This window comes from Callithrix jacchus, chromosome 12, assembly GCF_049354715.1.
Source record: "Callithrix jacchus isolate 240 chromosome 12, calJac240_pri, whole genome shotgun sequence".
Lineage (NCBI taxonomy): Eukaryota > Metazoa > Chordata > Mammalia > Primates > Cebidae > Callithrix > Callithrix jacchus.
The window spans coordinates 117,213,563-117,226,227 of record NC_133513.1 but is presented as its reverse complement, the minus strand read 5'-3'; the positions used below and the strand labels follow the sequence as shown (position 1 = coordinate 117,226,227).

At 45.9% G+C, this 12,665-nt stretch overlaps 1 protein-coding gene across 2 annotated transcripts in view; it reads left to right on the top strand.

The window, feature by feature from the left end:
* The window catches only part of CPXM2 (carboxypeptidase X, M14 family member 2), a 254,732-nt gene that overhangs the window by 149,829 nt on the left and 92,238 nt on the right, over window positions 1-12,665 (top strand). For both annotated transcript variants that reach the window (XM_078344084.1, XM_035269392.3), the window contains exon 4: window positions 2,030-2,169. In XM_078344084.1, coding sequence (XP_078200210.1) covers window positions 2,030-2,169 — 140 coding nt within the window. The remainder of the gene's footprint in view (window positions 1-2,029; window positions 2,170-12,665) is intronic.

Here is a 12,665-nt window from a genome sequence, read left to right as displayed (position 1 = left end):
GAAGAACACAGAAAAACTAATGTGTTTATCCCATCATCTTGAAACAGAAAAACTCCATTAGATTGATCTTAGACAGTATCAGGTTTTCTCTTTGCTATCGAGTTGATGATTCCCATATTTATCTTAAGCAAAATTGAGTCTGTTAGGTGCATTGGTGTGCTTTCTTTAAGTTAAACGATGCGTATAATTTAATTTCCTTGAGAAAATTACGTGAGATCTCAGTTTTTTTGGTACTGTAGTAGAAAGATTGATTCCATGTTAGTGACATTTTCAAGACTAGCTTACCCTTTAAAGAATAAAACCTTTTATTTCACCAACTTTTAATTGAAATTTCTCCAGAATTTATCAGTGATTTCCCTACATTATAAGAGAAAGAGATGAATGCATTCTTCTCATGGTTTCTCAGAGGTATCATACGAATATCATTTATTGCATGATGGTATAATTTTGTAACATCTCTGGGGCTGGTACCTTCTCTTTCATTAAGTTCTCCCAGACACTTGCTTTTTAAATTCATAATCGATTTTGCAGAGGTGGCTGTCACTTCCCAATGAGTCATCTTTGGGAAGGACTCTCCATTCCCCTGACACTCTGCTACATTTAATTGACTGTCCAGTGTGCTCAGAAAGAACTGAGATTGGCAGCAGAAGCAAAATATTCAGGCTGGCAAAACCAGGAGCCTTAAATTTAATTTCAAATCCTGGTGAGTAGACTTTGATGGACAGTTCCTTCTAGTTTCCGTGATTCTATAGGGTACATGTCTCAGGCTATGTGGCAGTTCTATTCTTATCTGCTAAGCCTTAGATGTCTAACACTGTGCTGTGGTTTTATCCTGATACAACGCTAATGTTAGCTGGTGCAGTGATGGATAGAGTTTTGCTTAGTGGAATCCTTGGCCAAGTTGTTCCCGGCTCTAGCTGGCCTCTTAATTTCACCTTTCTACTGCCCATTAAAAGTAAGGCTGTCCCCAGAATTTGAGCTGAAAGTGCTCAGAGATAGGGAAGATGGGCTGGCTGGTCAGTTTTATTATTCAGATTTTTTAAAATCTGATGATAAGAAAGTGCTTTGTGAAGTAGCCATGGAAAAATAGGGTTAATGCAGAATGGGTCTTAGTAAACGAGGATGCTTCACTTGGTTCAAATGTCCTTTCTTGGAGGCAGGGATTCAGAAAATTATCTCTTCACATGGTGATAATATAGAGAAAATTCCAGAGCAAAAACTTTACCTATCTTGGATATTCAAGCATGACGGTGCAAAGCATGGTGGCGTGCGCTTGTAGTCCCAGCTATTCAGAAGGCAGAGGAGGGATGATGACTTAAGCCCAGGAGTTTGAGGCCAGCCCAGGCAACATAGTGAGACTGCATCTCTGAAATTAAAAAAAAAAAAAAAAAAAAAAAAAGAATTTTGGTAGAAATACCAACTGATACTGAACATGTCAAATGACTTAAATACTAACAAACGTTCACTGGATCCTCTTACTCTTCAACACCTAGTTCAAGTATCACCCTGGTCTTGGGGCTTGCTTTCTCTCGATGGTTTGCCCCACACTAAGTTAGCGATTCTGTCCTTAAATGCTCCCACAGCGGTTTGCTCATATTCCCGAAATAGCACAGGCCCCACTGTGTTCTAATTCATCTATTTTCACATCTCTCTTCCTGCCTGGATGGCGAGGTTCTGGGAGGGAACGATTCACCTTTCCGTCCCCAGCACCTGGCGTGCGTGGGCCGCTGTGTGGGAGATGGTTTCTGTGTGCTAGATGAATGAGTAGTAGGAGGGCTGTTAAGTTTCATCTTTCACACTGGGCAAAAAGAGGACATGGTATATTGAAATATTTTCAACTTGTGGATACTAAGTAACTCCCTTTCATCATTTAGAATAAGGAGTTCAGGGCACTGTTATTTTTTTTCTTTAACACCTTTCTCATTTTATCTTCTCCCCCCCACCCTTCCTCTCAGTCTCAGGAAAAGATGTGCCTTAATTTTCTTCAATTAAGAGTCTTTTTGAAGAACACCACTTTCTTTCTTTCTAGGCGGGCATTAATGAAAATGATTTTTATGATGGAGCATGGTGCGCGGGAAGGAATGACCTCCACCAGTGGATTGAAGTGGACGCCCGGCGCCTGACCAGATTCACCGGTGTCATCACTCAGGGGAGGAACTCCCTCTGGCTGTGAGTGTACCTGGACATGTGCTTTCTGGACTCTGTTTTGGGTCTAGCTTTTGAGGGTCTGGACAGACACAGGGAAGTTGCAGGGAGGTGTTTGGTGATGGGCAGTAGAAGGGAAGAAAGTAGAAATATGAACAGGAGGCTGGGCTCACTGTCGACACAGATTTCCCCGGAAGGAAGGTGTATCTCAGAACTGCACCCTCCTCCTGTGCAGGAATGGAGAGAGAGAGAGAGATCTGCCTGGCAATTAGAGCAGAGACGAACTCAGTGAGATCCAGGCAGTTTAGGCAGGTGGCTGCTGTCTTGGCTTTGGGATGAGATGTTGGTGTGCTGACTGGTGGCCAGTGTGCAGTCCAAGGCAGGACCTCTGGACAAGCAGTGAGCACATGGTTCTGGGGTGGATGGCTGAGATTGTCCAGATCCTGGGAAGGACTGGAAGTCTAGGTTCCTAAATGGTGGATCACCAGAGAAGTAGTGGAAGTCAAGGATGACACAGCTTGAGACCTGAGACTGAAAAGGGGTCCAATTTCTCAGAATTTCACTCAGGGCCGAGGCTGGGACAGTGACAAGTGTGACCTGATGGTAATCTCAAGAGAGATGAGCTGCAGCCCCTGCAAACCCTCGGTCTCATGACATATGCATACAGTGGAATGCATTGTTCAGCCTAAAAGAGGAAGGCATGCTGCCACATGCTACACGTGGATACAGCTTGGAGACATTCTGCTGAGTGCGATATGCCAGTCACAAAAGACAAGCACTCCATGATTCCACTTTCATGATGACCTAGACCAGTCAGATCTATAGAGGCAGAAAGGAGGATGGCGTTGCCAGCGCTAGGAGGAAGGGGGAATTGGGAGTTAGTGTTAAAGAGGTACAGAGGTTCAGTATGGGTTGGTGGAAAGTTCTGGAGATAGATGCTTGCCAGTCACTGTGAATGTACTTAATGCCACAAAGCTGTACAGTTAAAGATGGTGAAAATGATAAATTTATATTATGTTTATTTTAACAACAAGCAAGCCAAAACGTACGAAGAAAATCATCCTGTTGACCTCAGCTCAGTGGAGATGGAGGCAGAGCTGTATGTGTTAGGGATGTCGCGTGGCTCCAGCCATGTGGATAGCGGTCATGCAGAGCTTGGGAGTTTTGTGGAGGGGCGCGGTAGGGTCAGCAGGACCTCAGGTGCTTTCTGAACGTATACAATAAATCTTTAAGTGCTTCTAACATCTGCCTACATCGAGAAGCCGGGATCACAAATGCCCCATGCTTGGACATTGGAAAACCGACTGTGGTCTTTGCGAGCTCGGAGCCCATCTGTCTGCAGTCCCCCCCTGCCCTCCCGTCTATACTGCTCTCAGATCTTGCATCTTGGCATCTCAGTATTTACTAATTACTTGTTGGCAATCAAATGAAATCAGTTTAATTTGCTGACTGGATTAATTTTAATTTCTGGAAGGTCAGCATTAATAAATAAAGTGGGATAAGTGAGATGAACCTGGAATCTGTGCTCACGTTTAACCACCTGCTGTTGTCCCTGCAAAGGGGACTTCCTTACACAGTGACAATTGGCAGTGACTCATCATCTATTTTATTCTGAATTTTTTTTTTTTTTTTTACTGTAAAGACAATATTATAATATCCAGCAAGATTTTAAAACATTATGCATGATTCCCTGGTCCTTATGCTAACAGATTTTTTCCCCCCGTATTGCAATCATGTTAGATACCCAGTTTTGTTATTTTTAACTTAAAGATGTATCAGTAACATTATGCTGTTACTCAGGCTTTGTAATAATGATTTTTAATGGCTTGTGATTTACCTAGCCACACCTCTATCACTGTCCCGATTTTCTATTGTCACATATCGTGTTGTGAGAAAGCATTTTCGTATTTTTCTTCATTTGAATTCTTTTCTTTGACAACGTTTTCAGAGCTCGAATAATTTGTGCATTTTGACAACAGTTGGCTGTGCATTTCTGCCATTTTGTGTGTCACATTTTTTTTGCCTCGCTTTTCAGTGGCATTTGTGTATGTATGTGCTGAGTTTTGCTGTGTGGTATGCATTTTGCTCTTGGTAGCTTATTACCATGACAATTGTTTTCACTCTTGATATTCTGAAAGGCAAGTATTTATGGGGGCAGTTGGATTGCTCAAGAAAAAATGAAAACTGAGAACAAAAGACTGGGTTGAGATTATCCACAGGGATTTTTGCCTTAATGCTTGCATGTTAAGCTGTCTGGCTGCTGTCCTTAGAGACCCAGTAGTCGGGTTGTTATTGGATTAGAAAACAAGAGAAACGTAGGTATAAAGCTCACATTCCGTTTCAACTAGAAACATAAGACGGCTTGGGGTAAGCAAGGAATTGCAGTAGAACGGTATCTTTCCTTGGCTCAAACGGTACAGGAACTTCTCAGAGGGAAGGCAAGGGGTAGAATTACTTTAAGAATTATTATTTTTAAATGTATTTCAAGCTGAACTATTCTCCAGGGACAATGAAAAAAAAAATGGATGAGTTTTGGTTTGTCTTACCTCTTGGAATAGTACTGTCTCTGAGGACTGAAGAGGAAATGGGATGAGGATACATCTTGGTGTCTGAGCCTTTTTCTATCTCACTATGTCCAGAAAACATGTCAAAAATGAATATCATTAAATACTAACAGTAAAGAAGGCGGTAGTCATCTCCCTGTCTCTCCTGCCATGACCCGTCCCCACACTGCTCGCAGTGCGGATGGCTGTGGTACCGTTTTTAATATCTCCGTTGATTGGTTTTCATCTCTCTTCCCACTAGCCTGTGATTCCCTTGAAGGCAGAGCCATGCCTTGGCAGTGTTTATTCCTGGGACCATACCAGGACCAGGCGTCTATTAGATGCACAGGAAATAACTCTTTTAATCAATGGGTATCATTGTGAAGTAAAAAGTCAACAAAGACTCATTCACATGGACGGATAACAAGTTAATTAATCTATGATGACACACGACCAAGCATTTATTTATATTATACATGTAAGAGGGGTGTGTGTGGGGTTTGGGAAGGGAAGGTTGGGAAACCACAGGTATCTGGAGCTGGACAGCTCCTGTAGAGCAGTCACTGAGTCAGGGCTTTTGGCCCTTGCTGGTTTTGAGATTTCTCTTCTCTGACCCTCAGTTTCCTTTTCTCTAAAAATGGGATAACTACTCTCTATCTCAAAAAGTGTGGTGAGGGTAAAATGAAATTTTGATGTTTTAAGTGACCCAGTACATAATAAGTACACAGTAAGTGGTAGCTCTTCCTGCCACACGTCTTTGGGTTTATCTGTAACTGTGGTTTTCAAGCTTTATTATGAAGTATAGATTCTTCTCTTAAAATCTTTCTTAGAAATATTTAGAAAATGTAGACAGAGGAAGCTGCTTTGCATGAATCTGAGGATATAGGGAGAGTCACCTGCCTGGCCTTCCCGTTTCCCCATCACAGGAACACCCTGGAGGACAAATTGGTGGAAGTTTCTGTGTGTAGGAGGCTAGTAAATAGCTCGAGGGTGGTCTGTGCAGGTTATCATCCTGCCCACTGCCCCGGTGCCCATTCCTACTTCCCAGGTCCTGCAGGATCACAGGCAGAAGTGGAATTTACACCAAGACAAGCCATGGCAGAGTTGGAATTTGAGTCTGAGTTTTCTGCTGGGCGTGGTGGCTCATGCCTGTAATCCCAGGTTTTGGGAGGCAGAGGTGGGTGGATCTCCTGAGGTCAGGAGTTCGAGACCAGCCTGGCCATCTCTACTAAAAATACAAAAAATTAGCTGGGTGTGGTGGCAGATGCCTGTAATCCTAGCTACTAGGGAGACTGAGGCAGGAGATTTGAACTCAGGAGGCAGAGACTGCAGTCAACTGAGATTGTGCCATTGCACCACTCGACCTGGGTGATAAGAACGAAACTCCATCTAAAAAAAAAAAAGGAGTTTGTGTTTTTTAGTTAAGTGTGCAGGGCACATCCTAGTCTTACAGCGTGTTGCATTTTGGTTGGTCATGTTTTAGAAATGGAAAGGAAGGGATTTGCCAGCCCTGTAGATTTTTCCAAATGGATGTTGCTGTTCAGAGTGACTTCTAGCTGGTTGTTAAAATACAGAAGGACTTGACTAACAGTTGGAGTTACAATATACACTTAAGAAATATACTTTTCCTTTACAGGGTGTTTATAGTTGGATTTTATTTTATTTTATTATTAAGATGGAATCTTGCTCTGTCACCCAGGCTGGAGTGCAGAGGCATGATCTCGAGTCACTGCAACCTCCACCTCCCAGGTTCACCTGATTCTCAACTCCTGGAGTAGCTGGGATTACAGGCACCTGTCACTGTGCCCAGCTAATTTGTGTATTTTTTGTAGAGACAGGGTTTCACCATGTTGGCCAGGCTGATCTTGAAATCTTGACCTCAGGTAATCCTCCTGTCTCAGCCTCCCAAAGTGCTAGGATTATAGGCATGAGTCACCGTGCCTGGCCCTAGAGTTGGATTTTAAAATGAATATTCATAATCTTATTTCTTTCTGATACTCTCTGGATGTCTATTAATTTATCCCTCTGATGTTTATCAAGTGCTCTATAATAAGCACTGGGATATAAAAGTGAGGTCCTGCCTGCAGGGAGCTTTCAATCTAGTGGAAGAGTCCAATGCCTTCCCGGGTCTACTAGACTCAGCAAGGTGCATACCAACGTGAGATGGGCACAGGGGAGCTGCTGTGAGACCTGGGAGACAAATGGGAGAGACGAAGCAGCGTGGTCGTGAGGCTCAGCCACCGCGGTCCTGACACCAGCTCATAACCAAGTTGACAATAAGTTCTACAATCGCAGTTTTGTTAGTTTTCCAAACAATTCATGCTATTTGAAAATAATATAATAATTTATAAAAATATAAATTATTCAATATCATTAAAACAACCAAATTGTTTCTATTTTTCACAATTATAACTTATTCTTCCCCACTGCATTGTAATTTTGTGAAATATTAGTATACTAATAAAAAGCAATCTTTTATTTCCCTAATGACAGAAAGTATATTAGATATATGAGTGTTAACAGTTATGACCAATGTGATGATTGAGAAGTGAATTATTCTGCTTGAGGTGAATAGATGCTCCTAATGATTTCGAATAAATACAGGCAGTTTGAAATAATCAAATCTTCCATTTTAGCTCTTTAATTGACAGAATGATTCTCTGTGTCTCTTGAAGTCTGTTCATTTGTCCTTCAAGAGAGGCAGTGATTTGATGAGTGAGTCTGTGAGGTGAGGGCTGAGGAAGATTAGCTGGTTGGCTGAATTTGTAAGAAGGAGTTAGGCTAATGAGAAGAAGATGGATGGAACTTCTGCTGTGGGCCAGGCTCTGTGCCTGAGAACACAAGAACGGGGAGGCTCCTCCCTGAATGCTGAGAAGCTCACTTTCTGTTTGGCAATGGAAAGTCTCAGCAGGGGTTCCATGTTCAGCTTTTCTTTGGAGGATTCTGATGGTGAAGGAAAGGAGTAGGCAAGATGTCAACATCAGAAGGAAGACCAGGACAAGAAAGGGTGAATTTCCCTCCTTGCTTTTTGGGAATCTGGCTGTTCCTCACCTGGGAGGAGGATCCAGGTGAAGGAAAAGCTAGTGGCAGGTGGCTGATGGGCACGTCCCTGAGGGGCTGACACTGGGCCAGGGGCTCACCTGGAAAGGAGGAAGTTCTCCTGTACCCTGAGATAGTAAAGGTGGGGAGCAGTACTAAGGGGTGTTCTGAGCCTTCACCCCAAAGGGTTTCACATTCTTGGTGAAGCAGGAGGTAGGGTCCTCTGTGGACAGGGAGTGCTCAGGATTTGGGGCTGGAAACTCAGAGAGTGCAAGATCTGCATTCGGAAAAAGGTCAGAGACCATCTTCCTCCAGTTACAGAGAGGGCTCTGTGGGTGCGGGGAGAATGTGGAATTGTCATTGTCCCCTTGAGCACGCTGGGGGGTATGTCCACTGGGGGCGGTGGAGTTGGTGGCAGTTGCAGCTCATGGAGATCAGGAAGGAGGTCACTGTGGCACTGGTGGCACAGACTGTGTTGGGAGTGAGGGATTGTGAGGCTCAGGGCTGGTAGGGCAGGAATTCAAGCCAGAGGGCTGATTGCCTGGAGGTTCAGGGCAGATTCAGGGGCCCCTGTGGGAGATGAGGCTTCAGAAGTGATGGAGGATTGGCAGGGAAACACAGTGGCCCTATTTGAGGACCCCAGGGGGCAGTGGAGTTGATGACTAGGATCAGGGTGCAAGGGGCTGAAATGGGGCCAAGGGGAGGTTCCAAAGGAGCAGACTTCTGGGAATCTTGAGGCTTGGGGGCTGGCTGCTCAGCACTGTCCCTGTTCGGGGTATCTCTAGAGGATACTGGACCATGCATGGGTCAGGAGAGATGAGGAGGCAGCTGAAGTGACAGTGGGGCCTCTAGCAGAAGTGGAAAGGAAGGTGAGAGGGGCAGAGGCAAATACAGAAGCAGCTGGAGGACCTGTGTCCGGGGTGTCGGGGAGCCTGAACCTCCCCAAATACCCTCCTTGGCTGAGGTTCCCATTTCACAGTAAGAAGCGTTCAGCAAGTCCACTCTTTCTCTTCCACTGGATCCAGACTTCTGCTCCCTGAGGCACCCTCCTGACCTTTGTGTCCCCTTGTTCCTTCCCACTGCACTGTAATTTTGCAGTGGGACTTGGGCCCACATGGCAGCAGCCTGCCACAGTGCAGAGAGAAGGCGTGGGGCCAGGCCGGGAGCTCAGAAGCAGAGTGCAAAGGGAGGCCAACACTTCATAAATCATTCACCCATCTTCTCGGGAGAGACGGTGTGTGTGTTTTCAGAATGTGTCATGCTATGTCTCCTCGCTTAAGGGTGAAATGAAATGTTTGGCACCTATAGGGGGCCGGGGAGAGAGAGAAATTTCCAACTCCTTTCTAATCTCTTTGAAAACTGTCAGTTTCTGAACCAAAGGGTTTGGCACGAAATAGAAGTGTTTTAATGAAAACATCTCTAAGTTCAAGTAGAAGGCCGGGCATGCAATCATTTCTGCATTTTATGTTAAATTTCAGCAACACAGGGATAGTTATTTGAAATTAAATAAAGCTTTCACAAGGGGCTGTATGGCTTGGACTTGGCTTTCTGGGTGTTGATGCAGGCCTGAGCTTTCAGATGGGCAAATCTCTGAAATGGAAACAATTTTAGAGTTTGTTCCTGGGTTGGAAGCTTCTATCCTGCCTTATTTGAGGGTCCTTGTTCCCCAGCCGTGACTCCCTAGGAAATTCCCCAGATGGTTGCTGGGCACACCCTGCCTTTGCTTCCCTCTGTTTCTTGGTGGGGAGGCCCCTTGCTGTGGGCCCCCTCCCCTGAGTAGCTCACTAATGCCCCCACCCCTTGAGTCATGTCTTAGTCCGTTGGTATTGCTATAAAGGAATCGCTGAGGCTGGATAATTTATAAAGAAAAGAGGTTTATTTGGCTCACAGTTTTGCAGTTGTGCAAGATTCATGGTGCCTGCATCTGCATCTGGTGAGACCCTCAAGCTACTCCCACTCATGTGGAAAGGCAAAGGGGAGCTGTCGCGTGCAAAGATCACATGGGGAGAGGGGAGGTGAGAGAAAGGGGAAAGGTGCCAGGCTCCTTTTAACAACCAGCTCTCATGGAAGCTTGGGGGACCTAATAGAGCAAGAACTCACTCAGCATCCCCTGCACCCCCAAATAGGGGGGCATTAATCTATTCATGGGGGAACTATCCCTATGGCCCAGACTCGTCCCATTGAGCTACAACTCCAACACAGGATGGGATTTCCACCTGACATTTGGAGAGGTCAAACAGCCAGACAGTAGCAACCTGCGAGGCCCTCTGGAGGCGACTTCCTACTGCCCATCTGACGTCACTCCCTCTGCTCATTCACTCCAGCCCAGGAGCCTCTTTTTCATTCCACAAATACAACCAGGCCTGCCGCTGCCCTGGCTTGCCAATCCCTCTGCCTGCAGGCCCAACCCTCCTTGTGCTCAGAGGCCTTCTTTGCCCAACTTTTAAGACCCAGCCTCAGTTGCTTCATGTCCTCTCTTGGCTTTGTTTGACCACCTGTCTGTTTGTTCTTGCACTGGTGCTGCTGCTGGGGAGCAGGCAGGGTGGTTTGCCCTGGAATTTCCAGTGCTGGATTAGAGCCCTGCACAGGGCAGGTGTCTATGACCAGCCCCCCTCCTGACCTTGTCTCCTGTGGAGGCTGAACAACCTTTGCCAAGCCAGAGTCTGCCTAGCATAGGGGGCTTTTCAGCGCAGAAATCACTGGGAGGAAACCCATCCCAGCACGCCCCGTGGGGGTGCGGCTCCGCTTCTTTGCACCAGGTCCTCACCGGTGTCAGAGAGTGGCTCAGATCCTGGAGCGACACTGGTATTCTAGCCCTACTGAGCTGCATATCCTTGAACCTGTTTCTGAGCCTTTCGGGGCCTCAGTTTCTTCACCCGTAAGATGGAGATGTAACAGTGGCCACCACAGAGGGTCGTGGTGGGGATTAAATGAGTTAATTCACATCAAGCAGTTAACATTGTCCTTGATGAGTGTCTGCTGTTGCTACTGTTTTCTTGAGTCTCCTTCCCTTTCATGGAGGGTCCTGCTCTCATGCCAGCACCATCCCTACCCCATTCCTCTATCTTCTCTCCAGCCAAGCTGAAATGTGCTCAGACCACATCCTCAGTCCTCTGAGGGCCCTCACTTGCTCTGAGTGGTCCTAGCATCGTCAACTGGGAGGCAGGAGCCACTGGCCTTGAGTAGGTGGGTGGACCAGTGGCCATCTTGCCCTTCCAAGCCTCAGTTTCCCGGACTGTGGGAAGTGGAGACACTTCACCTTCTCAGCTGGCTGAGTGCTGTGAGATGCCTGTGGAAAGCCATGAGCACAGTCTGGACACATAACAGAGACACAATAAGCTGAAGCTCTCCTCATTTACCAGGTGGCCTCATCTCACCTCTGCCTACCTCTCAGTATCCCCAATCCCCATCTCCCTTTTCATCTCGAGCTGGGACCTCCAGAACCCCCAGTGCCTCCAGAGGGCACCCAGGAAAGGCTTGGCAACTGAATCATGTTGCATCTAAGAAGTAGCATCTAACATTTTATGAGAATACTCCTGTAACACATCTGTATTTTGTTGGCATAAATTTGGTTGGCAGGAACTTTTTAAAAATAAAAGCATGTGGGTTCCCTATACCAGGGCTGTGGGGCACTTTGTCTGTGTTACCTCCTGTGCTGTTCACCATAACCCTGCCCAAGTAGGTTCCTTTCTTCTCTCATTGTATGGACAAGAAAACAGGTTTAGAAACCCTGAGTAACATGACTTAAACTTCTGTCTTAGTCTGTTCATGATGCTATAACAAAAATACCTTAGACTGGGAAACTTATAAATAATAGAAATTTATTTCTCACAGTTTGGGAGGCTGGGAAGTCCAAGACCAAAATGCTGGCAGATTCTGTGTCTTTTGAGGGCTCCTCTGTTTCCAAGATGGTGCCTTGTGGCTGCATCCTCTGCAGGGAATCAATTCTGCATCCTCCCATGGCAGAAAGGGTGGAGAAGCAAAAGGCCCTCAGGTGCTCGCTTCACCCTCTCTTATAAGAGCACTAATCGGTTCATTGGGCTCTGCTCTTCCCCCAAAGCCCCACCTCTTAACACCATCACGTTAGAGACTTGGTTCCAACATGTGAATTTTGGAGGGACACACACTTAACCACAGGACCCTCTTTGCCTCATGGTAAAATCCTGTCTTTTCTGCCCCCTCCTTCCTGTCCAGCATATATCTTTCTGCACAACACTATTGCTCAAGGCTTTCTCCTGTGCTGTGAGGCTTGTGCAAGTGTAGACCCTCCACAGGCCCTGAATGTGTTTGTGCTTCACCTGAGCGCTTCTGAGTTGGGGCTGGGGCCACTGCAGGCGTCCCTAGGGCTGACTTACCCCTCAGATGCAGGAGACACAGTGCCTGGGACCCCATGACCTTTAGGGGTCCATGAAAGCATTTAATTTCTTTTAAAATCAAAAGAAGAATCCAAACTTCTAGGTTGAAGAAAACATACTAATATGTAACATTGATATATTCATCTTTGTACGACCATAGTCATAAAATATGATTAAAAAAATTGTTTTTTGGAGGAAGGGGCCCATGGTTGGCAAAATAATCACACCACCACCCTGCATGCCCTCCCCCTGCCCCTGCCTCCGCATCCACCCACAGGATGTCAATATCTTCTTAATCCTTGGAACCTGTGAATATAGTTGGTTACATGGCAAAGAATCAAGTTTGCAGATGAAATTAAAGCTGTGAATTGCGCGGCCTTAGGGTAGAAAGATTTTCCCGGATGACCTGGGTGGGCCCAATGTAATCACTAAGATTCTTAAACATGGAAGAAGGAGGCAAGAGGAAAAGCCAGAGGTACGGCAGCTTGAGAAGGACTTGGCTGTGGTTGGCTTTGAAGATGGAGGAGGAGACCTGCAGCAAGGCAGGGGTGGCCTGTAGGCATCAGAAAAGGCAAGGACAGGG